This window comes from Leucopleurus acutus (genome assembly GCF_964270905.1).
Source record: "Leucopleurus acutus genome assembly, chromosome: 11".
Lineage (NCBI taxonomy): Eukaryota > Metazoa > Chordata > Mammalia > Artiodactyla > Delphinidae > Leucopleurus > Leucopleurus acutus.
The window spans coordinates 72,103,881-72,129,287 of record NC_139152.1 but is presented as its reverse complement, the minus strand read 5'-3'; the positions used below and the strand labels follow the sequence as shown (position 1 = coordinate 72,129,287).

The window sequence follows — 25,407 nt, the reverse complement described above, 5'->3', positions numbered from 1 at the left end:
TTAATCTAGGTCTTAAATTTGGTTAATAGATGATTAGATCTGTCTTATTTATTAAATTCTACAGAAAATAGTATAAACCGAGTATGTTTAGATGTCAACTAAAATGAAAACCATATTAACTGTAAATACATTTAAAATAATTTTTTATATTGTGCACTTTTAAACCAACTGAGGAAACTTAGATTGTCTTCTGTAATTGTAAATTTGTTGTTTATGTGTATTGCCACTGAGTTACTAGATTTTAAATATCTGCCTTAATTCTGTTGAGGAGAACACACTTTCTTCTGTTTTGTTTTGATAAGCTGCAGATTTTATAATGGTGACCCATTGACTCAGGCCACTAAAATTCCAATTTTTATACTTTGTTGACTTTATAGGTTACTCTTCTAGTGCTTTAATAGTCAGTGGACTAAAATAAAAGGAATGGTTTATTACATTTTCTTTCTAAATCTATCACCACCACACATTTCTAGTTCTAAATCTATAAGACCTAAATAAAGTACTGTAAGTAAATTTCATTTTCATCATAACAGTGAAATTTCTAACACATGTGATAATCTTACAAATAAGTAAAATATACATGTAGATAACTGCTGTCGCATAGAAATACAGTCGATTAACCTTATTAAGTATCATTTGGCTATTATAAGTATGATGTGAAAAATAAAATGAAACTCCTTTCCTTGCTTATAGCTAATCTGACTAAAATTCAGATGAAGCATTTTTAAAATAAAAATGTATTTTTTTATGATTTGATCATTGCAGAAGCTAAAAAAAAAAGAATCTGCTTTACGGTTAGCAGAGGAAAATATTCTGTCAAGAGACAAAGTAATTAATGAACTGAGGCTTCGATTGCCTGCCACTGCAGAACGAGAAAAGCTTATAGCTGAGCTAGGAAGAAAAGAGGTGGAACCAAAATCTCATCACACATTGAAACTTGCTCATCAGACCATTGCAAACATGCAAGCAAGGTTAAATCAAAAGGAAGAAGTGTTAAAGAAGTATCAACATCTTCTAGAAAAAGCCAGAGAGGTATTTTATTATATTATGTTATGCTCTTTTATTTATTATGATGTTTTTTAGACAAATGCCAAATACTGTTCTGCCCTGAAGTGGTATTTCATTTCTTGTTTTCAAATGATTCTATTCAGGTATTGTTACTTTCACGTGATTGGATTACAGATCTGTCAGTAAAACTGGCAGTTGTGTTATGGACCGCCTAAATTGCTAAATTAGGCTTTCATGGTGAAACTGTGTGATTTTGAAAAATATCATTTGAGTTAATAGGTAAAGACTGAGGCAGTAAGTTAGAATGAAATCTGTCACACAGGTATCAGCGGAAATCAAATTTGTTAGAACTTGGAGGGGAAAAAAATCTGACATTTAAAAATTTGCTAGAAACAAGTTAAAAGCTGATGGATACATATTATTCTAATATTAACAATAAATTATTCTCTAAGGCTGGGCTTGTCAGTTTGAACATGTGCTAGGGGAAATGTATACAGGTATAAATAAATACATGCAGATGTTGTTCCTTCCCTATCTCATAAGGATTTTAGAAGGTAAAGATAAGAAAATATTTAAGACCTTTAGAATGTGAATTTATTTGAATCATAAGATATAGTTTTGATTTCTTGTAAAACAGGAACAAAGAGAAATTGTTAAGAAACATGAAGAGGAACTTCATATTCTTCATCATAAATTAGAACTACAGGCTGATAGTTCACTCAGTAAATTCAAAGAAGCAACTTGGGTAAGATTCTAAGAACTTTGTTCTATTCTTTATTGATTTTTGAGACCGTGCAATTGAAAATTTAGCTCTCCTTTTTTTTTTTTTTTTTGGACTAGAAGCCATCCTACCTTTTTTTTTTTTTTTTGCCAGAATAATCTTCTGAAGACACAGCTGTAATCATTTTTTTCCCTAAACCGACATTTGTTAGTAGCTTACTGCTGCCTACAAAATCATGTTTATGTTTCTTAGCCACGTACTCAAAGCCTTCCATGATCTGACCTCAATCTTTCTTTTCAAATCTGCACATTAAGTTTACCTGTGTCTAACTGCTTTCCATGTTCTGAATTCAGTTCATTCTTGCCTCTTTTGATCATTGTATTCTATATGTGCGAAATGACCTTAAGCAAACATTAGCTTCCTCAAGCCTTAACTCATTAATTCAATCAACATTTATTTATTGATCCCCCACTACATGTAGGCACTTTGCCATATACTGGGAAAACAAAGAATAAGATCTATATTTCCTATCTTCTTTAAGCCTTCATTACCTATTAAATCATTACATTTTAGATTTGATATTATATTTTGATCATTTAAGGAACCAAGTTAAAATTATGGAGTAAGTATGGCATTGCATTGTACCTGCTCATGGCTAATATAACCAACCATATTTCATAGGATTTAATAAAACAGTCTCCTACTCCAGTTCCTACCAACAAGCATTTTATTCATTTGGCTGAGATGGAACAGAGAGTAGCAGAACAAGATGACTCTCTCTCCTCACTTGTGATCAAACTAAAAAATGTATCTCAGGATTTAGAGAGACAAAGAGAAGTCACTGAATTAAAAGTCAAAGAGTTTGAAAATATCAAATTACGGTAAGTCTTAGAAGTGTAGATATTGGCAAATGGGAATAATGATATAATAAAGATAAATGTAAGCATTTGTTATGTCATGCACTGTTCTAAAAATGTTGAATATATTATCTCATTTTATACTACTTGTGACATAGCATATTCACTCCATTTTGCAGTTAGGAAACTAGGCTATAGGAAGCCTCAGTTACATGCCTAGGAGAAGATGGGAAAGCCACGATTTGAATCTAGTCAGTCTGACTCAAGAGCCAACTCAGATTCTTATATAGAATCTCATCTTTAACCTTTTTAAATTTCCATTTTATTATCTAAAAAGTGAAATGACAGTACTTACCCTGGCTCTTTCAAGGTGGTTATATAAAGGCCAAATGATGATGTATGTGGAAGTAATTTGAAAATTGTAAAGTAACATATAAATATAAAACTTTTATTTACATACCTATAACAGTTTCTGGCATACGTTAAAGGCTCAAATATTTGTTGAATGAAAAATTAACCAATCTTTTTTATTAACCACAGTGACGGTAGAGGGCTCACAGCATTCTCTATGTTAGAGATTCTAAACATTGTTCAACCATTTATCAGAATGTGTATTTTTAAACTAAAATAGGTTTATATTTAGGTATTTTGTAATCATTGTAGAACTATCTCTCTGAGGCTCAGTTTCGTATCTGAAAAAAATAAGAAAGCTAACTACTTGACTTATAATTCCATTCCATCTCTGAAGCCCTTATTAGAACCTTTGCTTCTTTTTTCATTTATCCAAGATGCTTCTGACAAAACTAACACTATTTGTGCTTAAGAAGCTGCTACTTTAAATAAGTTATTCTCTAAGAGAAAAGAGAATTAGCAATAGCATATGGTATATTTTCAATCTAATTTTCCCCATTCTGTTAAATTTTATACATGAGATGCTATTTTTGATATAGTAAGTTTCTGTCATATTTTAGAGCATAAAATTTCTTGCATTTTGAATCTAATTCCTGGATGTAGAAAATAATCATTTTTTTGACATTACCTTGTATATATAATTTTTTGCCACATGAAATACTTGAAGTTGTTGTTTTGTACCTTACCATGTCATTTTAGCCTAAAATTATACTTCTATTCTCTGTGTGCACATTGGCATACATATTTTAATGTGTCTTAAGAAATTATAGTTCTTTGTCATTTTTTTAGTGAAAGCTTGTATTTTTACACTTTGATGATTATTTAAAGTGACTTAAGTTTTTGCTATAAGCAACAAGTCTCAGAGTGTTTAATACCTGTTCGTGGTTTAACAGACCTTCCTCTCACTGATCAAAGTTTAATCATTTGAATCTCCATATTGGTGACCTTATTAATGCAGTGTCTATATAGGCACAGTGAACTGGATATAATTCAGTTTATAAGGGTAATTAATACTGACTGAGCAGTAGGATTAATTGAATTAACTAAGTCTTTTGATAGTATCTACTTCTATATAGTATACAGCTATAGATAGAGTTATAGATACAATACTAGTGACTTTAGAACCATAATACATGTGATTTCTGTGAAGGTTTACATTTTGTCTTTGTAACATGTTGTTATAGGGCAGTGGTTCTCAAGCGGAAGTAATTTTGCTCTCCTCTCCCCGCTCCAGGGACATTTGTTATTGTCTGTAGACATTTTTGATGAACAACTAGGAGGTACTACTGGCATCTGGTTGGTAGAAGCAAGGAATGCTGCTAAATATGCTTTAAAATGCATAGGACAGGGCTTCCCTGGTGGCGCAGTGGTTGAGAGTCCGCCTGCCGATGCAGGGGACACGGGTTCGTGCCCCAGTCCGTGAAGATCCCACATGCCGCGGAGCGGCTGGTCCTGTGAGCCATGGCCGCTGAGCCTGCGCGTCCAGAGCCTGTGCTCCGCAACGGGAGAGGCCACAACAGTGAGAGGCCCGTGTACCGCAAAAAATAAAATAAAATAAAATAAAATAAAATAAAATAAAATGCATAGGACAGTAACCCCCGCCCCAATAAAGAATTATCCAGTCAGAAATGTCAATAGTGCCATGGTTGAGAAATCCCTGATACAAAGGAAGCAGTCACATCTCGCAGGAACCATAATATTTAAAGTGTTATTTTGTTCATTCTCTATATTATTTCATCTAGAGCCACAAATTACTTGATGCAATTGCTGCAAAAAATAGTAGAAACTGGAAGAAAAAACTCTATTTTATGTTAAGTTTAAGAGTAGTTAAGTAGAATAAAGAATTGTTCATCTTTTGGATTTGGATCAAATCTTAGATTTTAAGGATGCTGAGGACCAAACATTTGTTCTTTGTAAAATTTGTGTCAATCAAATTGTTAATTGCAGCAACTACTCTATTAAGTACATATGTTTGCTTTATATTAGGCTCCAAGAAAATCATGCAGATGAAGTGAAACAAATAAAAGCACAAGTAGAGGATTTGAGGTGTCTTCTGGCCCAGTCACAAAAAGAGTCGCAGAATTTAAAATCTGAACTTCAGGCTCAAAAAGAAGCAAATTCAAGAGCTCCAACAACTACAATGAGGAATCTAGTAGAAAGGCTGAAGAGCCAATTAGCCTTGAAAGAGAAACAACAAAAAGTAAGTAACAATAGAAAATTATCAGTATTTAAGAAAAACATGTGGTAGATTGCTTTTACAAAAGATTTGTAGAAGATGATAGCATGTATCTCTCTCGTAATAAAAAGTATAAGCCTTATCTTGAGCAGGGTTGGGTTTTTATAATTCTTTTAAATAGCTTTATAGATAGGGGTTGTTTTTAAGTTCAGATATAGTCTAATTTATCTTTTTATGTTTTCAACCTGATTTGTGGGTTAGCTGTAGGAAATAAAGGGAAATCTTCATTACATTATTTATTTTCTCTCCTTTCCTATTAGGATTGTATGTTACTGAGGCTATTTTGAACAATTTGAATAATTGAAAAATTTTAAGTAACTCTGGGGATTAAGAGGGAGTTAGGATAAGAGGAGGAAAGATTAAAGAAGGAGATCGCAGAGATAGTGTTATGAAAAGGAGTTGGTCAGTGGATTAACAGATTTATTAGTTTTTGTATTTATCTCATTTTATATACTTAACTGTTTTAGAAGGTGCTGCTTTTTTTCTGTGCTAGCTCATGAAATTTATTGGCAAATTTTAAGTCTTCTCATCTTGTAACTTTCCTTGTCTACTTACATTCAATTAATTTCACATGGAAGTATGTACTAAGTGAGTAATTTAAATAAATATTTCAACTTGGAAGTTTGAAAACAAAACATGCCTGGGTTTTGTAGTACAGATTGCTTGATTCGATGCTGGGTTCTCACAATTATTATTATCAAGATTTTGAATTCACACTCAATTTGGAAAGAATTGAATTCACTTACTAAAGGAAATTCATTTGAAAAAGTTGGGTTGTTAGTTTGTGAATTCTGTTTGATTAAACACATGGTATTTTAGGAAAACAGTTTAAAGTAATAAAGCTTATGTATATTTTGTATTGCTTATATGAAATACCAATTTTTTAAAAATATTACGTATGTTGTAACTTTTAGGCCCTTAGTCGGGCACTTTTGGAACTTCGGGCAGAAATGACAGCAGCAGCTGAAGAACGTATTATTTCCACGACTTCTCAGAAAGAGGCAAATCTCAATGTTCAACAGATTGTTGATCAACATACTAAAGAGCTAAAGGTGAGTATCGACATGTGCGTTAATATAACAGAATTCCTGCTAATTCCCATTGGAAGAGAATCCACTTGGATATATAATAATTTTAAAAATGAATAGGGAATTTATTCTAATGAATTATTGGTGGATATACACATGTCCACACAGTTGGGGTTTTTTAAAATAAATTCATTTATTTTATTTATTTAATTTTGACTGCTTGGGTTTTCATTGCTGTGGGCAGGCTTTCTCTAGTTGCAGTGAGCAGGGGCCACTCTTCGTTGCAGTGCGCAGACTTCTCATTGCAGTGGCTTCTCTTGTTGTGGAGCATGGGCTCTAGGCGCAAGGGCTTCAGTAGTTGTGGTGCACGGGCTTAGTTGCTCTGTGGCATGTGCGATCTTCCCAGACCAGGGATCAAACCTGTGTCCCCTGCATTGGCAGGCAGATTCTTAACCACTGCGCCACCAGGGAAATCCTACACACAGTTTTGAACACTAAGCATGTTTATTGTACTCACTGAATAGCATCTTGGGGATTAGCAAAGATAGGCCATTATAAGCTATTTCTCCTAACAGAATTAAATTTAAGAAACATTTTTCTTAGGATTTTAAATTCTATATTGATAAGCAAGATAGGTGTACAGATTCCTTTGTTTTGTTTATTTCTTTTGCCTTTTCAGAATTTTCCATTTAGTTTTTGCTAAGTTCATAATATGAGTTAGTTAGCTTTCCCTTTTTAGCCCCTGAAATAGTTTATGGAAATCATGTGGTCCTTGACATTTAATCTACAGAGCTGTCTAACTTTAAAGCCTTTTTTTGAAGTTATTTATTATTTTTTGACAATGTATTTTATTATTTTCTTACCCAGTTGTTACGTTTGGAACTGTATAAAATTTTTTCTCCAAAACGTATACATTTAATGATGATTTTCAAATTTCTTCACATAAAGTTTCATATAGTATATTTTGAGTAAAATGAAAAATCTACTTTGTATATGTTTTGTTTGTAATTTTTATTTGCTCTTGGTTTATTTGTATATACCCTTCATCGCCATTAAACCATATACCCTTCATTGCCATTAAACCATGTAAGGACTGGATTTTAGTCAGATTTTTAAAATCTCTTGTGCCTGTCAAGATTATTAGCATAGTTGACAGTAAAAATCCATTCAGTAATAAATTTATAAATAGGTATAGCCCTTTGATGATGTCTTCTTCAGTACCTTTCTCTTTGCCTGAAATTTCTTCTCTGAATTCTTTACATTCTTCCAGTCATTTTTCTTGAAGCCTTTTTTGACTCTCCAGGAGAGTTTGTTTGTCTCGTAACTGCACTATAATACTACTAGTTTCCTATTAGTGCTATTGGTAATCCCTTTTGGCCTGTAATAATTTATTCAACAAGATGTATAATAAGTACCAGTATTCCCATCAATGTTACTATATGGGACAGCTAAGAACTCCTTTCTAGTGGCTTATATATACTGTCTAGTATTGTGAGCTACCCTTTTATGTCTTGTCTTTACAAAGTAGATTAGAAACTACTTAGAGTAAAAGATTTTGTTTTATACTACTCTTATGCTTCAGTGTTCAAAAAAGAAATTGCTGTGTACGTTGATATGTACTTGTTTTTCTAATAAATTAATTCAGCCATAATGAAACATTTGCTTATTGGATAAAATTTTGGTTCTAGGTGTTTGTTAAAGATGAATTGCTTTAGACAGCTTCTTCATGTTTTTTTTTTTTTTTCCCCTCAAAGTAAACTTGGTTTATTTGAAATGAAGCTAGAAAAATGTATGTAGTTTGTGGTGGTTTTTTTTGCATGTATGTACTTAAAAATTTAGACTGAAACTTTCTTTTTAGTAAGTATTAATGGTGTACTTTCTCTATTATTGTTGCTTTTATCATTGATACTTGCTGAAGATTCATGAATTAAACCTTTCTTTATCTTGTATTAGTCACAAGTTGAAGATTTATGTGAAAAAATTTTAAAACTTAAAGAAGCTCTTAAAACAAGTAAAAACAGAGAGAACTTACTAACTGATAATTTGAATGACCTAACCAGTGAACTACAAAAAAACCAAAAAGCCTATAATAAAATGCTTAGAGAGAAAGATGGAATTGATCAAGAGAATGATGAACTGAAAAGGCAAATTAAACGATTAACCAGTGGATTACAGGTAATTTTATATTTAATTGTGATAATGTTTTGATTTATAATATACAGGTAGTAGTTTATTCCCACTTTTTAATTCTGTCTATAATATTTGCTGAAACTAGCTTTCAAATCACTTTGATTAATGTAGTTGCTAATTCTCTCAGTGACCTTTACTGTATTTGTAGTTTCAGGGTAGCATATCTTATTAAAATACAGAAGTAGCTACTATGTTATTCTTAAATATCAATAGTGTCATTTAGAAAGCATGGTTAGCTGTAGTCTCAGAAAGTTTCTACAACTGGAGTATTTGTTGTGTATTTTGTTTGATACTTTTTTATTTGTAAAATGTAAAAATACATCTTATTTTTCAGGGCAAAGCTCTGATAGATAACAAACAAAGTTTAATTGAAGAACTCCAAAAGAAAATTAAAAAGCTAGAAAGCCAACTGGAAAAAAAGGTGGATGAGGTAGAAATAAAACCTATGAAAGAAAAGGTACGTGAAGAAATGTACTGATATGTTTAAGGTAGTGATAGACTTAGTTAAATATGTAATTGAAGAACAGATAATTCATTGATCTGAGGACCTGATACATATACCATAAATGGTACTGGATAACATAGAGAAGTTTAAGACAAGTTTCAGTCCTTTAGGAATTTACAGGTCTGCTTGAAGAGACACCAATAATGTAACTCTTATTCAGAAATTACTATATCATCTTCCTGACGTTACAGTACATCCCAAATCCCTTCATACCATACATACCCAGCTGTATTTATCACTTTTCTCAATATAATTGTTTATATAGATTGGTTTATATAGACCTTTGGGAAAGAAAACTGGGCATTTTTATTCTACTATCTTGACCCACATGTGTCCTTTTTAATCCTTCAATGAACTGGACTATTATTTCAGGGTAAACAAAGTGACTTGGAGTATATTCAATATTTGCAGTAATAATCAATAACCAACCCACTCATAAATTGATTCTGTAATGTGAGAAAAATAGCTTAAAATTTTCTTACAAGTTAACTAGTAAGCTATTTTGTAATAAAAATTACTGATAGACATTACCCAAGGAAAAACTAAAACTGGCTAAAATCCACATAATTAAATATGTTGTAAATAATAAACTGGAGACAAGATATAAGTAGCATTGAAAAGATCAAAAGTGACCTTGGAAATATTGGTGTTAGTAGTAATGTTTGCCCCTGAAGAAAATCTCAGTGGAGGAGCCATAGTTAGGAAGAATTTTTATTGTAATGTTTACCCAGAAAATATTCATATCTATAAGATAATTTCAATAACATGAAAGAAAATTAAGTATCTTTAATGGCACTGAATAGAAAATAGGTAATGGGATTAAAATGTTTTAGTAGGATATATTCTAGAAAAACATTTTCCTTATGAAAATTTATCATTGTCAGTATAATTTTGATCTAAATGTTTGCATTTATATACATGGAACCACAACATACTTGTCAGAAGCTTTGCTGGTGAAAACTGCAAGGTCAAAATGTCCTTACTCTTCAGGATTGCTTTCTTTGCTGCCTCCCTTCTTGGCCATAAGTCTAATCCTTGGGTACTAGTTCCTAACCTGATTCCTATCAAAATACCTCAGTAGCCTTGTGGCTTTGACTAGACCTCTAACTTCTGTGCTTCAGTTTATTTCTCCTTAAAATAGAAATAATACTATTTGTAATTCCAGCTTCTCAAGATTATTTTGACATGAAATGAAATAATATATGAAAGTCTTTGTAAGCCATCAAGTCTATACGAGGGTATGATATTAGAAAAAGAATGAGAACACAGAGAGCTACAATAACATTACAATCTATATTCAGGAATTTGATGAGACTATTCTTTCGGATTCCACAGCACTGGTCATTTCTAATTTTTTTTTACTCAAAAAATGGTTTCATATTGAAATTTCAACACCTTTTTCTCTGTAAACAATGTTTGAGGGGCTTCCCTGGTTGCGCAGTGGTTAAAGAATCCACCTGCCAATGCAGGAGACACGGGTTCGAGCTCTGGTCCGCAAAGATCCCACATGCCATGGAGCAACTAAGCCTGTGTGCCACAACTACTGAGGCTGTGCTCTAGAGCCTGCGTGCCACAACTACTGAAACCTGCGCACCTAGAGCCCGTGCTCCGCAACAAGAGAAGCCACTGCAATGAGAAACCCACACAGTGCAACGAAGAGTAGCCCCTGCTCGCCACAGCTAGAGAAAGCCCGCACGCAGCAACGAAGACCCAACGCAGCCAAAAATAAACTAATTAATTTAAAAATTAATTAATTTAAAAATTAATTAATTAATTTTAAAAAGAAACAATGTTTGAGGCCTATCTATATAAGGTAACAAAACCCACCCCCAGTCCTTGCATTCCTGTGTTTCTTACACTTCTCTGCTTGTCTCTGTAGCATTTATTACTATCTGACATACTAGAAATTTACTTATCCATGTGTTCATCTTTTGGACTGTTAACTTTGATGGCAGGAACTTTGCTGGTTTTGTTTATTTTTGTATCCTCAGCCACGGGAACAGTCCCTGTCATGTAGTAGATGTTCAGTATTCGTTGGATGAATGAAAATTTTAAAATGCAATAACATTATCCTGAAATTTATGATAAGAAGCTATTGGTACAGAAAATACAAAAAGAGAACTTCTCGTCCTCTCTTCTCCTCTTTTCTCCCCCAGTCAAGATCAGACCATTGGTGACATTTGCCTTTGTGGTTTTTCTGTTTATTTTTAAATTACTTCAGTCTTGTTTCCCTACTTCACTCCTACTTCAGAGAATAATATCAGATGGGATAGAACTCCCCAATCTCTACAGAATACACCATGCTGCAGAATTGTTTACATATACCTTTTGCCCTCAACTAATACTTACATTTCTGGAAATACACAAAATTCCTTGTACGTATTTTAGAAAAAATAGAAGTTAATAACTATCAAACACTTACTGAAGTTTTTTACATTTTTTTAAAGGATACATGTTAGCTGAACTAGATAAATAAGGTAAAAAATTGGCCAGTATGGGAGAAGATCGTTTTGATAGGGCTACTTATCTTAGTTGGGTATTTGACTTTAAACTGTGGCTTTTAATCCTTTCAGCCCCAACATTCTCTTTTATAGTAAATACAGTGTTTCATAGTGTCCCCTTTACTATTCCAAATGAAATTTTTAGTTAATATAAACTACCTACGTGCATAATTTCAAAATTTCACCGTAAATGCCCTAAATGAAATATGAAGGAGAAACATAGAAGGAAAATAATTTATAAAAATAATAAACATATTAATATATTTTTCATAATTCACCATGTAAATGCTTCATAGAAAACATAATGAAATAGTCATGTGCTTCCACCTTTTGGAAACATCGATGTGAATTCAGAGCTACAAATGCAGGCTAATACAAATGTGGTCTGTTGGCTCCCCACATGTCACAAAGGCATTGCCATTTGTTAATTTGATTTCCAAAATGGTAAACAGTTGTTTCTGTAGTTCTCAGCAAAATGACGTCTGTAGTCTTTACTTTTATAAGACTGCTGTATTCCTAGAAAATTCAGTACATAATAAAACCATTAAAAAATTGCTTGGTGGAAAGGACATAAATTCTTAGCTCAGACAATTGTGAACAGAATTTTTAACTATATGAATGTTCAGTAGGACACTTGATATTTCTTCAGTACATGGGACTGTTCTGCATTACATAGACTTTCCTTGGACACCTTATCTCAATTATAACAAACCATAACACCTAGCCCTGAAGTATCCTAGTTCCTTCCCCCCTTTTTTTTTTTTAAAGCACTTATCACCAGCTAACATACTTCAAAAAATTTTTTTTCTTGTTCTTTGTCTGTATTTTGCTCCCTTCCCCTAATCCAGCCAACCAACCAACCAACCAACGTAAACTAGACTGTAATACCCATGAAGATAAGCCTTTTTTGTCTGGTTTATTCATTGTTTCTATTCCTAGTACTTAGAGTAGTACCTGGTGCATGATTCATGCTGAGTAAATATCTGTTGAATAAGAGAAATAATGTGCATTGAAGATTTGAAGGAGTTGTGATACTAGGAGATTGCTATGGGCTGACAAGATCGGGTTGGTCATTTATACATATACATTTTTTGTTGGAAGTTTACGTTAGTCATCATCCATTTGTATTAGACTCCTTTAGGAGTGTTGCCATTAGTCCAGACTGTTCCCCAGAATTTTATCTGTCAAGTTATAGAATACAGAATCTTAGACTGAAGGGCATTTTTGCTTACAGCTTAGCAGGCCTAAAGATTCTAGAAGTGACATAGCAAAATGAACCTGTTTACATATTCTTTAGGAAGTATTGGTTTACCATTGTTCTAGTAAATTGTAATTGATCATTCTAAGAAACAATATTGGTAATTTTCTTCCTCCTTTATTATTATTTACAGGGTGCCAGAGAAGAAGTAATTAGGTGGGAAGAAGGTAAAAAATGGCAAACCAAAATAGAGGGAATTCGAAACAGGTTAAAAGAGAAAGAGGGGGAAGTCTGTATTCTAACAAAGCAATTGAATACTTTGAAGGATCTTTTTGCCAAGTGAGTTTAAATTTAATGTAAACCTAATTAATTATGTATAGTCTTTAATTGACCTGGAAGTTAGTTTTTTGATAATATGAAAAATTTTTTAGTTTTAATTATCATTTATTATCTATAGTTCAATTTTTATTTTCTTTAAAATGTGTATTAAATATATTTTAACAATTTATAAGTGTAGTTTCCTATAATTTTGAAATAAGTTAGCTCATAGCAAATACAGAATGATCCAATTTTTGTATATTGGCCTTACAATAAGGAAGCTGCAATTTAATAAATTGAACGAGCCAAACAGTGAATGGTATATTTTCATGATTCTGTATTAAATCCCACAGAGCTGATAAAGAGAAACTTACTTTGCAGAGGAAACTAAAAACAACTGGCATGACTGTTGATCATGTTATGGAAGTGCGAGCATTGGAGTCAGAAAAAGAGTTAGAAGAATTAAAAAAGAGAAATCTTGACCTAGAAAATGACATATCATATATGAGGTAAGCTAATACGTGGAAATATAGAAACTGATATAATAAATGTGTGTCATCTTAAGCTTGCGTTCTGGTGATTCTTTTCCTATGTGAGTTGAGATATTCCTGCTTCTTTTTATGCCACATGAATATGGATTATATTCTTGAACTTTTGAATATTATATTCTGTGACTCTGGATCTTGGTTAAATTGTATGGAAAATGCAGATATATTTTTGTTTTAGCAAGTCTGGATAGGTTCAGGCCCCGTGTGCTAACCTGCTTTATGTGGGCTATGGTTCCGGTATTATTTTCAAAGCTTTTACAATGCTCTTTGGCTCTGTTCTGCCTATGCAACTCCCTATTGACAGTCTGCTATGTGGGCTGTCTTCTATTCAGTTCTCAGACTCTTTAATATTCTGATTAGGATCAGATCCATACATTCATGCTCAGGGGTGAGCCCAGAAGATCATAAGCAACTTTATAAGGTTCCTTTCTTGAGCTCCTTTCCTTCTGTGATCTCCCTGATACATTTGGTTTCTCTCGGACTCCCCTTTCTGGTACTTCGAACCAAATCTGTTGACCTGTTGCGCCGTGCACTTCAGCTATTGTGATCTTGTCTGCAGCTAAGCCAGCAGCTGGAGGGCAGAAAGGGGAGGTGGCGGAGGGGGAGGGGCACTACTTTGCCTTCCCACCTTATTAATTACAGCTCTACCAATTGGAGAAGAAGATTCCTCTCCCTAAAAATTTTGGCTCCTGTGAGTTCCCCTTGCAGCCTCTGCCACCACTGCCTTGGAATTGCCTGAGGGTTGGGATATGAGAGAATGCATAGGAGAGAAAAATAAGAGGGATTTTTGCACTGTCTGTGAGAGTTGTTAAGCACCCTTTCTCCTTACTGGAGCTAGAACTTTAAGCCTTGCCTGTGGAGCTCTCTCCCTCTGTGCTGAGGCTCATCTTCAGGTTTCAAGCTGTGTTGTGTTCAGGTCAGGAAATACTAGAGGAAAGGAAAAGGTAAATTTACCACCTGTTTGCTGATATTTCAGATTCTCGTGTTTTGTCCCAATCTATAAAATATTTACTTTTCAAGGTCCTTGTGAGCTTTCAACCTACGTTCCATCTCATTTCCTTCTAAGTCATTGTTTCTTAAATTCTTCAGAATTTTCCTTGATGGAGAAGAACAAAATGAAACATTTTTCTTTGTTTTGACATCTATTTATAGCTACTGTCTGGTCCTAGCCTCCCTGTTTTTCTTAGTCTAAACATATGTTCAGAATAAAACCGAATCCTTTTATTCTCCTTTGCAGTTTTCTCAAGGATCAAAATATTTTAGTTTTGAAACCTTCTAATACTTTTAGATATTTAATAGCTTTTTTTAAACATCTTTATTGGAGTATAATTACTTTACAATGGTGTGTTAGTTTCTGCTTTATAACAAAGTGAATCAGTTATACATATACATATATTCCCATATCTCTTCCCTCTTGCGTCTCCCTCCCTCCCACCCTCCCTATCCCACCCCTCTAGGTGGTCACAAAGCATGGAGCTGATCTCCCTGTGCTATGCGGCTGCTTCCCACTAGCTAGCTATTTTACGTTTGGTAGTGTATATATGTCCATGCCATTCTCTCACTTTGTCACAGCTTACCCTTCCCCCTCCCCACATCCTCAAGTCCATTCTCTAGTAGGTCTGTGTCTTTATTCCCATCTTGCCCCTAGGTTCTTCAGAACCTTTTGTTTTTTTTCAGATTCCATATATATGTGTTAGCATACGGTATTTGTTTTTCTCTTTCTGACTTACTTCACTCTGTATGACAGACTCTAGGTCCATCCACCTCACTACAAATGACTCAATTTCGTTAATAGCTGTTTTTCTAATATGAATCTGTGGAGGCTGAAGTAATTGGAGAAGACTTTATAAAAGAGATTGAACTTGTCTTCTCAGTTCAAATGTGAATTTCCGAATTTTATGAATCAGATCTAGATTTTAAAGGTGGAAGGGACATTCCGAGAAAGCAGAACCCTAGCAGAGACATAGTGGCAGGAGTGAATCTTTCATGTGTGGGTAAGAGTGGATTTATTTGCCAAAGTAAGGGAAGAGTCCTGGACAAATGTGCTGAACAGGTGTGCTTGTGCCAGATAGCGGAGGGCCTTGTAGGCCATGCAGGTGAGTAGTATAGATTGAAGAAATAGATTATTATCTGGCTCCACTAAGAACCTTATAAAATGCTTGACCATCTTGAGAAGTGCATGGATGTTATGAAATTATTATATAATGTTTTAAAAATAGTAGGTATTTTTATTCAGCTATTTTACACAGTCCCCAAAATAGATGCATGTTCTTTACATATATTAATGTATTTTTTTAAAATCAAAATACCCTTTTTAATTCATAGTTTAAAGGAGGCCAGCCGTGAATCCTCTGTAGAGGATCAGTTTATAATATAGTCATGTTTTAATTTAATTTTGTAAAGTTTTCAAGTTTTGTAGAATTTAAAAGAAATACAGTGTTAAAATATTTTTTTCTATTTTTTAATATGATAAAACAGTAAAAAGTTGGAAGTTTGAACAGTAAAGAGTCTGTGATTGTTGTTCATAGGACCCATCAGGCTCTTCCTCGAGATTCTGTTATAGAAGATTTACGTTTACAAAATAAATACCTCCAAGAAAAACTTCATGCTTTAGAAAAACAGTTTTCAAAGGATGCATATTCTAGGCCTTCAGTAAGTGCACATCTTTTCTTTTCATTTTTTGTATTCTAAAGTTTAAAAGTGAAAGCAACTTCTACCTTTAGCTAGCTAAAAACAGTAGATCCTTCTCATTCATATTAATGCAATAAATCCAACTTTTATTTTTACTAGGTAATGATGTATGTTAACTTCTATAATCCTTTTTACATAATAATGGTAAACTTATGATTCTTATGCTTTGCATAAAATATCATTACAAATGATTTCTGGAGATTTTTAAATGTAGTTATGAGTTTTGCTGTGACAAGAACATATAGTTAGATAAAATAGGAAGGTATGTTATAACATTATTTCCATTCAAATATGTGATACATTTCTCATTTTTCTTTATAAAGTCTCATTAATGTAGAATTATTTGTTGTATCTTATTTTAAAACATTCATGTGTATATTTTTATTATTTTTTTTTCCTTTTCTTTTCCTGTTTCTTCTCTTTCGTCTGCTTCAAGCAGAATCTGTTATGTGATGCAGCTACGCTTTCTCCTCTTGCTACCAGTGTTAATAAATACAGGCATAATATTTTTCACAAAAAGAACAATTTACACAGGAACCAAAAAAAACCCATAACAGTACTCAGAATTAAAAATAGGAAAGGAATAGATGTTAGGGACAACTTATATCATCAGGTACCTAGGAATATTCTACAGTGTTACAGTAATGAAGAAAAACACAAAGCAGAAGATATTGTAGATCCTACGGAGTTAAATAAATCTGAGTCAAGACCAAATAATAAATCAAGTCCATTTAGGTCAACTAATGGTACCTTGACGGATTTTAACTCCAATTTTGAAAAGGAACCAGATTGTAAAGTTGAAAAAATTAATCAAGACTGTTGTGAAAATAATAAACAGGAATCTAAAAACAAGGAAGAGAATGAGCTAGGCAAGAATGAGAAAGAAAAGGGACACATAGCTGAAGATGTGAGTCACAACAACCACATGGATCCAGAAGAATCTGCTGGGGAGGACTGTGGTTACGCCACAAGTGCTGCTGCAGTGAGGCAGTGTGCTGAGGAGGATGCACAGGCAAACTCTGAAACTGATGTGTCAGTCCAGCCAAGAAATGAAGCGTCCCAGGTTTGAGTACATGGCAGTCCTTTATTTCTCTCTTGGCTGAGTTTTCTCATAGCAAGTGGTGTACATATATGGTGCAAATGGAAACAAATTGTGTAGGATTTGTAAAGAATATTAATTGTTAATAAACTTCTCCTTAAACCCTAATATTTGACTAGTTCCTACAAAAACTTAGTGGTTGTACATTTCCCGATTCATTTTAGTACTCACTGTTTTACCATTGGTATTGGTATTACCATTAGTACTCACTGTTTTACCAAGTATTAGATTAGGTAACAGAATAACGAAAATAAGGCACTTTAGATGAGTTCGTTTTGCCTTAGAAATTCCTACTTCAGCATGCTGTAAAAATCTCACTGCGAGTAAAATTTCACGACAATGAATAATATCAGTAAAAATCTGTTATGATGCTGTGTAACATTCTAACATATATAGCAAGTTCCTTTAATGGTCTTTTTGCCTTGTAACAGATACTTTTTTATAATGAGAAAAGGAAGCTTACATGTATTGCCTAGGTATAGTTTTCACAATACTCTGCAGAGAATTATTTCTACTTTATGTGGGAAGCTTGGAGAATAAGTAACATCTCTAGTGATCAAGAAGATGCAGAACCAGGATTTAAATGGAGGTCTGATTCTACAGTTTATGAACTTTCTACATACACACACTAAGTTTGGTCAATTTATTCAACAGAATAAGAAGTTTGTTCCCAGTTGAAATCAAATAGCATTCATTCATTCATTCATTCCTTTCCACTTCAGATATTCTAGTCACCTAAGTCCTCATTCTCATTAAATCAGACATTTAAATTAAGAGAAAATGGATGAAAATGTCTTAATTCTTATTTCGTTTCCTTATCCAGGTACATAATGCTTCTTTTTTTCACTTGATAATAAGTAATTGAGAATTTGAGACTTCCACTGTGTGTTATCACTAACTCTCATCCACTAAGAATTTGACTTTTGGCAGTGTATACCTTTTAACAGGATTCTTCTTCTATAGAGCAATTTGGAAGTCCCCCCAAAATTGATTACACAAGAATGTTATTTATTTTACTTTTATAGAAGTTTCACTAGAATTTATTTTCCAAAAATTTGGACAATCTCAACTAATACTTTTAGTTTTGTTTTCTGAGAATAGGAGGAAAAAAATGATCCACATTCACTTACACAAAGAATTGCATCCATATTTTAGTGAGGAGAACTGTTGAAAACATTCAGCAGTTCATGTAATATCATCAGATAGAATTATTCTCTTCTGTGAATGAAATTTAGTACATTTTATATCTATCAGTTAGGGGTACTTATTATCACTTATTAAATAGCTATCATAGACTGAAGAGGTGAAGTAAGGGAGACAGAAGAGCTCAGGGATAGGGAACTATAGATTTCCATGTCTGAAGAGACCTTAAAAATCATCCTGTCTAGTGCCTTCATTTGTAAGATGCAAAAACAGAGGACCCGGGGGCTTCCCTGGTGGTTGAGAGTCCGCCTGCCGATGCAGGGGACATGGGTTCGTGCCCCGGTCTGGGAAGATTCCCACGTGCCGCGGAGCGGCTGGGCCCGTGAGCCATGGCCGCTGAGCCTGCGCGTCCGGAGCCTGGGGTCCGCAACGGGAGAGGCCCACGTACCGCAAAAAAAACAAAAACAACAAAAAACAGAGGATGTTGCAAGTGGCATGATTTGCCTAGGGTTAACCTTAATAGTAGTAGAATCAGAATGTATACTTGGGTTATCTGACAGAGAATAAGTAGGAACATATTGCTATAGTTTACTGACACCATGAAATATGTCCGTCTTCTTTTTCTTGCCACTGTATATGTTCATACACACACACATTCCCTCAAACAGTTAGAAATCAGGTAGATACATGCAGTGTATGCCCTCAGGTCAGAATAAAAGGTCAGCCCAGAATTTCTTTACATTTCTGTCTCCTATTTTCTAATTTCTTTACTTTTACTGCGTTTTACCTAAGAAAACTTTTTCTTTTTTTTACTTTTTTTTTAACCTAATGGTGAATATGTCAGAATGTATTTAACCTACTGCTAACTAAAAGGATGTTACAGAGCCATGTATAATAAATGTATTTATAGAATATTATACTTTAATAATAATGTAATGTGTAATATATAAATACATTATATAATAATATGATAATCATCATAATGTCTGTGGAGTTATTGAGTTGATCGTCAATCAAGCCAATAGAGAATGGAATGGGGGAGAAAAAAACTAAAGCTGTTCTGAGTGCTTTCACAAAATTATCTCATATAATGCTCTTAACAAGTTTATGAGGGTAAGGGGTATTCTACCCACTTTATAGGAAAAAGTAACCAAGCACAGATTTCTCTTTCAAATAATCTATAGCTTAGAATGAGAACTGAAATTGAACATAAATAATAACCCAAGGTGGATTCATGCCAAAAGAAATGCAAATAAAGTGTTACTGGATTTCAGAGGAGGGAGTGATTACTTTAGCTCAAGGAATGATGAATAGCTTTCTAAAGGAGGAGGAATTGAGGCACTTTTTGTAGGCTTGTAGATTTGTTTGCTAGGGCCACCGTAACAAAACACCACGGAGTTGATGGCTTAAACAACAGAAATGTATTCTCTCACTTCTGAAAGGCGGAAGTCCAAAATCAAGGTATCGGCAGAGTTGATTGCTTCTTTAGGCCTTGGGGGAAGGATCTGTTCCAGGCCTCTCTCCTTGGCTCATAGATGGCTAGCTTCTCCCCGTCTCTACAGTGTCTCCCTTCTATGTATGTCTGTATGTTCACATTTCCCTTTGGTATAAGAACATCAGACCTTGTTGGATTAAGGCCCACCCTAATGACCCTGTTTTAACTTAGTTATCTCTGAAAAGGCCCTATCCTCAAATAAGGTCATTCTGAGGTACTGAGAGTTAGGACTTCACATATGAATTTGGGGCTGGGTAGGGGTTGGGGCATGAGACAATCTGTAACAGGTAACAGTACTTTATTTTTGGATGGAAGGACCACTACAAATTCGTTTAGTCATTATGAGAGTATATATGGAGGCATTATATGTGTGGACATTATTAAATCACACTGACTTTGCTTTCTGTATTAATTACAACAGACTGATTACCTTTTCTCATGTGAGTTTGTTTGTTCGTTTATGGTTGTTTTCTCTAGAGCTCTCCAATTTTCTCATTCCTTTGAGGAAAAATGTTCCCTTTCAGCGTAGTGTTTCAGCGTAGCTTTTATTTGTTACACCTTAAAAATATTCCTAACTTCATTTTCCTGAAGACTTCAGGAATAGAGTCAGATGATCATTATCAAAGAGAACAGGAGCTCCAGAGGGAAAACTTGAAGTTGTCATCTGAAAATATTGAATTAAAATTTCAGCTTGAACAAGCAAATAAAGATTTGCCAAGATTAAAGGTAAATTTAATATTCTTTATTATAGTTAGGAAATCTAATGCCTTTTTCTCCCTACTTAATTGTTATGTTTACCATGTTAGCTTATGAAGAAGTCAGAAACTCATATTCATAAAATATCATGGTAGTGTTATACTTTCTACATTTGCTCATTTAACAGTTATTTGTTGAGGGCCTTTTTTGTGTGAGGTACTCTTCTAGGTGCTGGTAAACAGCAATCAAAAAAATTCTTGCACTTGTAGAGCTTACATTCCAGTAAGGGAAGGCTCATAATAGGTAAGCAAGTCAATATGTAGTATGTCAGCTGATGTTAAAATGCTAAGAAGAAAAAGCACAGTTAGTGTGAAGGGTGTGTGTGTGTGTGTGTGTGTGTGTGTGTGTGTGTGTGTGTGTGTGTGTGTATGTGTGTGTTGCATAGGGGTATAGCTGACCCTTGAACTGCGAGGGTCCACTTACATGGGGATATTTTTCAGTAGTAGATACTGCTGTACTGCCTTTTCTGTGGTTGGTTGAACCCACGGATGCAAAGGAACTGCAGATATAGAGGACCAACTATAAGTTATACCTCCACATTGTTCAAGGGTCAACTGAATATGGGATTGCTCTTTAAAATAGGGTAGTAAGGGGAGGCTTCGTTAATAAAGTGATATTTTAGCAGAGAGCTAGGGGACAGGTAAGGAAGTAGGTCATACAGATACTAGAAAAAGAGTTCCAGGCAACAGAAATAGCAAGTTCAAATGTCATGTATGTGGCAAGATGATGGTTGGTGTATTTAATTAACAGTTGTCACACTTTAAAATATTAGGATAGCTCTAAAAATATAGTCTTTAAATTGAAATATTTTAGGATAATTGTCTCTTTTAGAAATTTATTTTGATGTTTATAATAAGTTTATTTTTGGTTTTCCAAATCTTATCCTATTTAAGGGAGTCCTTTTCTCTTGACTGACTGTTTCATTTGTGTTTTTTAACTTAGAATATCAGCAATCTGTTAATTCCACTGGTAACAGTATAATTAAGCTATATCCTGCTTCTCTCATTCTGATTTTTACACTTAGAACCAGTGTCAGAAGATCAGTTGTCTCTTTCTCTGTACTATGTGGGTAAGGTTCTACATATGTAGTCTCTGGGAGAGTTGAAATCAGGAGTTCTAAACTCAAATTTCTATTGTATACTAAGGCAATAATGCAGGAGATATTTCTTGAAATTCATATACAAAATGCTGTTGTATTAACTCAGCATATGTCATGGTTCAAAATCCTCCTCATTGGTGTAAAGACCCACTTGTTTAATTCAGCTATACAGTTGAAGAGACTGGTAGTTCAGATGAATTGTTTGCCTTTCCTTTTCAATGGCTATAGCTATGTTAAATTGTTACATGTTTTCTTTAATTTTTTAGAATCAGGTAAGGGATTTGAAGGAAATGTGTGAATTTCTTAAGAAAGAAAAAGCAGAAGTAGAGAGGAAACTTGGCCACGTTAGAGGGGTGAGTATGTGAGAATATGCCATATGTTTGTTTTGGCTTCAGAAGTGATAAGCTGGAAATGAAAAAAAAAGTTTGGATATGTCATAACAGTATTGATATGCCTTTACTAGTGCCTCTAGTTTCAATTTTATTCCACTGCATCTATAATGTAAAACATCATTAAGCTTTCTCTGTCTCAAGTTAATGTATTTTATCATCTGTCTCATCTTACATGCTTTTTATCCCACTTGGACTCTATACCATCTCTTTTTTCATTGCATATCCCTCTACACCTTGAAAACATTTAACTTCCAGGAATCTTCCATCTGTTCATTGAGGTAACCGCTAACTGCTCCTTGGTCTGATTCTAACATTTTATAATTATTTTTTTATGATATCCATGGCAGCTTCCTAGTTATAATGCTACTATACTAATGTTCTTTCCAGTATACTAGGGTTTAAGGTGTTACTTATTAGCTGCATGACTTTAGGAATATCAAATTCTCTGAGTCTTGATTTTCTTATATGCAAAGTAAGGGTAATTCCTCTTTCACAGGGTTATTATAACGAGTTGAAGTTGTACAAGCCTTGGCTTCAAATGTTAGGAATCAACAATGAGTTTAATAATAAACCTCTTATATTCTTGGTACTTTATGTTATACTCTCTAAAATATTTGATTAAATAAAAAGTTAACATTTTTTCCTAGTCTGGTAGAAGTGGAAAGACAATCCCAGAACTAGAAAAAACCATTGGTTTAATGAAAAAAGTAGTTGAAAAAGTCCAAAGGGAAAATGAACAGCTGAAAAAAGCATCAGGAATGTTAACCAGTGAAAAAATGGCTAATATTGAAATGGAAAACGAAAAACTGAAGGTAATATTCTTAATGTGGTCATTTGTACAGAATGTTTTACTGATATAATTTTTAAAGACAATTTAAAATATAGTGTATAAAGTGGCTTTAATGGATGCAGTAGATATTTTACACATACAGAAAAAAAAATGTTGGAGACAAGGCTAAGAGTAGTTAGAGTAGCACCACTTGGTCATTTTATTATTTCCAGACCATTGCTTCTCAATCTGGCAGCATAAAATAATTAACTGTATCTATTTTCAAAAATACATCTGCCTAAGCCCCCAATTTTGAGATTGATCAGATTATTTTGGGATTGGTCCTACCATTGGTATTGTGATTCTTTTTTAAAGTCATCAGCTCATTCTAAGCCAAGATTGGGAACCTCTACTCTAGATGACCAGTATTAAAGGGAAGAATTTAATTCTAATTATATCAAATATGGTCTCTAAAACCACATTAAACTAAGTTTTATGAGTTTACAAGATCATCGTTAATTTCCTTGTTTTGATAATGTAGGGTTTTTTTAATTACTAGGCTGAATCAGAAAAACTCAGAGTTCATTTTGGACGTCAGTTGAGCATGCACTATGAATCCAAGACCAAAGGCACAGAGAAAATTGTTGCTGAAAATGAAAGGCTTCGTAAAGAACTTAAAAAAGTATGGCTTTCATTATTGACTATACTTATTTTTATGTTAATTAACTGCTACATTTTGGGAAAACAGAATGAAAAAGTTGATGAGAGTACCTACTCAGAGTAGGTATTAAGAGATTTAGGAATTGTGCTGTTTTGTTTTGTTTGGTTTTTATTTATTTATTTTTTAATTGGAGTATAGTTGCTTTACAATGTTATGTTAATTTCTGCTGTACAGCGAAGTGAAGCAGCTATATGTGTACATATATCCCCTCTTTTTTGGATTTCCTTCCCATTTAGGTCACCACAGAGCACTGAGTAAGAGTTCCCTGTGCTATACAGCAGGTTCTCATTAGTTATCTATTTTATACATATTAGTGTATATATGTCAATCCCAATCTCCCAATTCATCCAGGAATTGTGTTTTTATGCCCACCATCCTTTCACTATGAGGAACATTGAAAATAAAAAATTAATAAATTCAGAGGCAGTATAATGTAGAAGCCACATAGCCAGTATTCAAATTCTAGCTTTATTACTTCTTTTTTTTTTAAAAATAAATTTACTTATTTTTGGCTGTGTTCGGTCTTTGTTGCTGTGCGCGGGCTTTCTCTAGTTGCAGTGAGCGGGGGCTACTCTTTGTTGTGGTGCGCGGGCTTTTCATTGCGGTGGCTTCTCTTGTTGCAGAGCACAGGCTCTAGAGCGCGTGGACTTCAGTAGATGTGGCGCGTGGGCTCAGTAGTTGTGGCTCGTGGGCTCTAGAGAGCAGGCTCAGTAGTTGTGGCTCATGGGCTTAGTTGCTCCGTGGCATGTGGGATCTTCCTGGACCAGGGCTTGAACCCGTGTCCCCTGCATAGGCAGGTGGATTCTTAACCACTGCGCCACCAGGGAAGCCTGCTTTATTACTTCTTAACTGTGGGAGCTAGGGGAATCTACTATTCCCTCTCCTCTCAATTTCCTCATCTGTAAAACTGGGAATATTGAGTATATTTCACAGAGCTGCTACAGGCTTTAAATAAGTTAATATTTATGCACATGTCTTAGAATAATGCTTGATGTACAGTAAAGAGTATATGGTGCTTCCCTGGTGGCGCAGTGGTTGAGAGTCCGCCTGCCGATGCAGGGGATGCGGGTACTTGCCCCGGTCCGGGAAGATCCCACATGCCGCGCAGTGCCTGGGCCCGTGAGCCATGGCCGCTGAGCCTGCGCGTCCGGAGCCTGTGCTCTGCAACGGGAGAGGCCACAGCAGTGAGAGGCCAGCATACCGCAAAAAAAAAAAAAAGAGTATATGAAACTATTTTGTTAAACAGTAAGATTCCTTTCTATTTAAGTGGCAAAATATATTCCTTGCCCCAGAAAAATAGGTGTTGTTATTTATATGGATGATCCAGTGAATAAATTGCAATTATATTTTTAAACTAGTTACAGTGGTATATGAATGTATTGTGAGGCCAGAGTGATACTGTGCTGTGAATGTGGATGTTTAATAGTGGAAATAATCTGTGGTAATTACACATAGTTTATACTTACAGTTATGTCTCTCAGGTACTAAAAAGTCAAAACATCTTTTAAAAATCTAAAGACATTTCCCCCACGGCATTTTAAAACAACTTGAAATCTAATCCCATTAACTAATTAACTGGATATATGTACCTTATGAATTTATTTAAATACTTAGAAAAATTATGTTTGGGTAATGGTATTGAAATTAAAATACTCAGTGAATGATGAAAAAAATCTAAAGACATAAACTATCCCATTTTCTCTAACTATTACAAATGTGAC

At 34.1% G+C, this 25,407-nt stretch overlaps 1 protein-coding gene across 2 annotated transcripts in view; it reads left to right on the top strand.

Annotated features, from left to right (window-relative positions):
• Window positions 1-25,407, top strand: part of CEP290 (centrosomal protein 290) — a 103,306-nt gene that overhangs the window by 68,089 nt on the left and 9,810 nt on the right. For both annotated transcript variants that reach the window (XM_082849407.1, XM_082849408.1), the window contains exons 34-47: window positions 766-1,032; window positions 1,646-1,753; window positions 2,411-2,610; window positions 4,984-5,197; window positions 6,148-6,285; window positions 8,215-8,436; window positions 8,786-8,908; window positions 12,849-12,994; window positions 13,327-13,482; window positions 16,050-16,173; window positions 20,541-20,675; window positions 22,071-22,157; window positions 22,844-23,008; window positions 23,525-23,647. In XM_082849407.1, coding sequence (XP_082705533.1) covers window positions 766-1,032; window positions 1,646-1,753; window positions 2,411-2,610; window positions 4,984-5,197; window positions 6,148-6,285; window positions 8,215-8,436; window positions 8,786-8,908; window positions 12,849-12,994; window positions 13,327-13,482; window positions 16,050-16,173; window positions 20,541-20,675; window positions 22,071-22,157; window positions 22,844-23,008; window positions 23,525-23,647 — 2,208 coding nt within the window. The remainder of the gene's footprint in view (window positions 1-765; window positions 1,033-1,645; window positions 1,754-2,410; window positions 2,611-4,983; window positions 5,198-6,147; window positions 6,286-8,214; window positions 8,437-8,785; window positions 8,909-12,848; window positions 12,995-13,326; window positions 13,483-16,049; window positions 16,174-20,540; window positions 20,676-22,070; window positions 22,158-22,843; window positions 23,009-23,524; window positions 23,648-25,407) is intronic.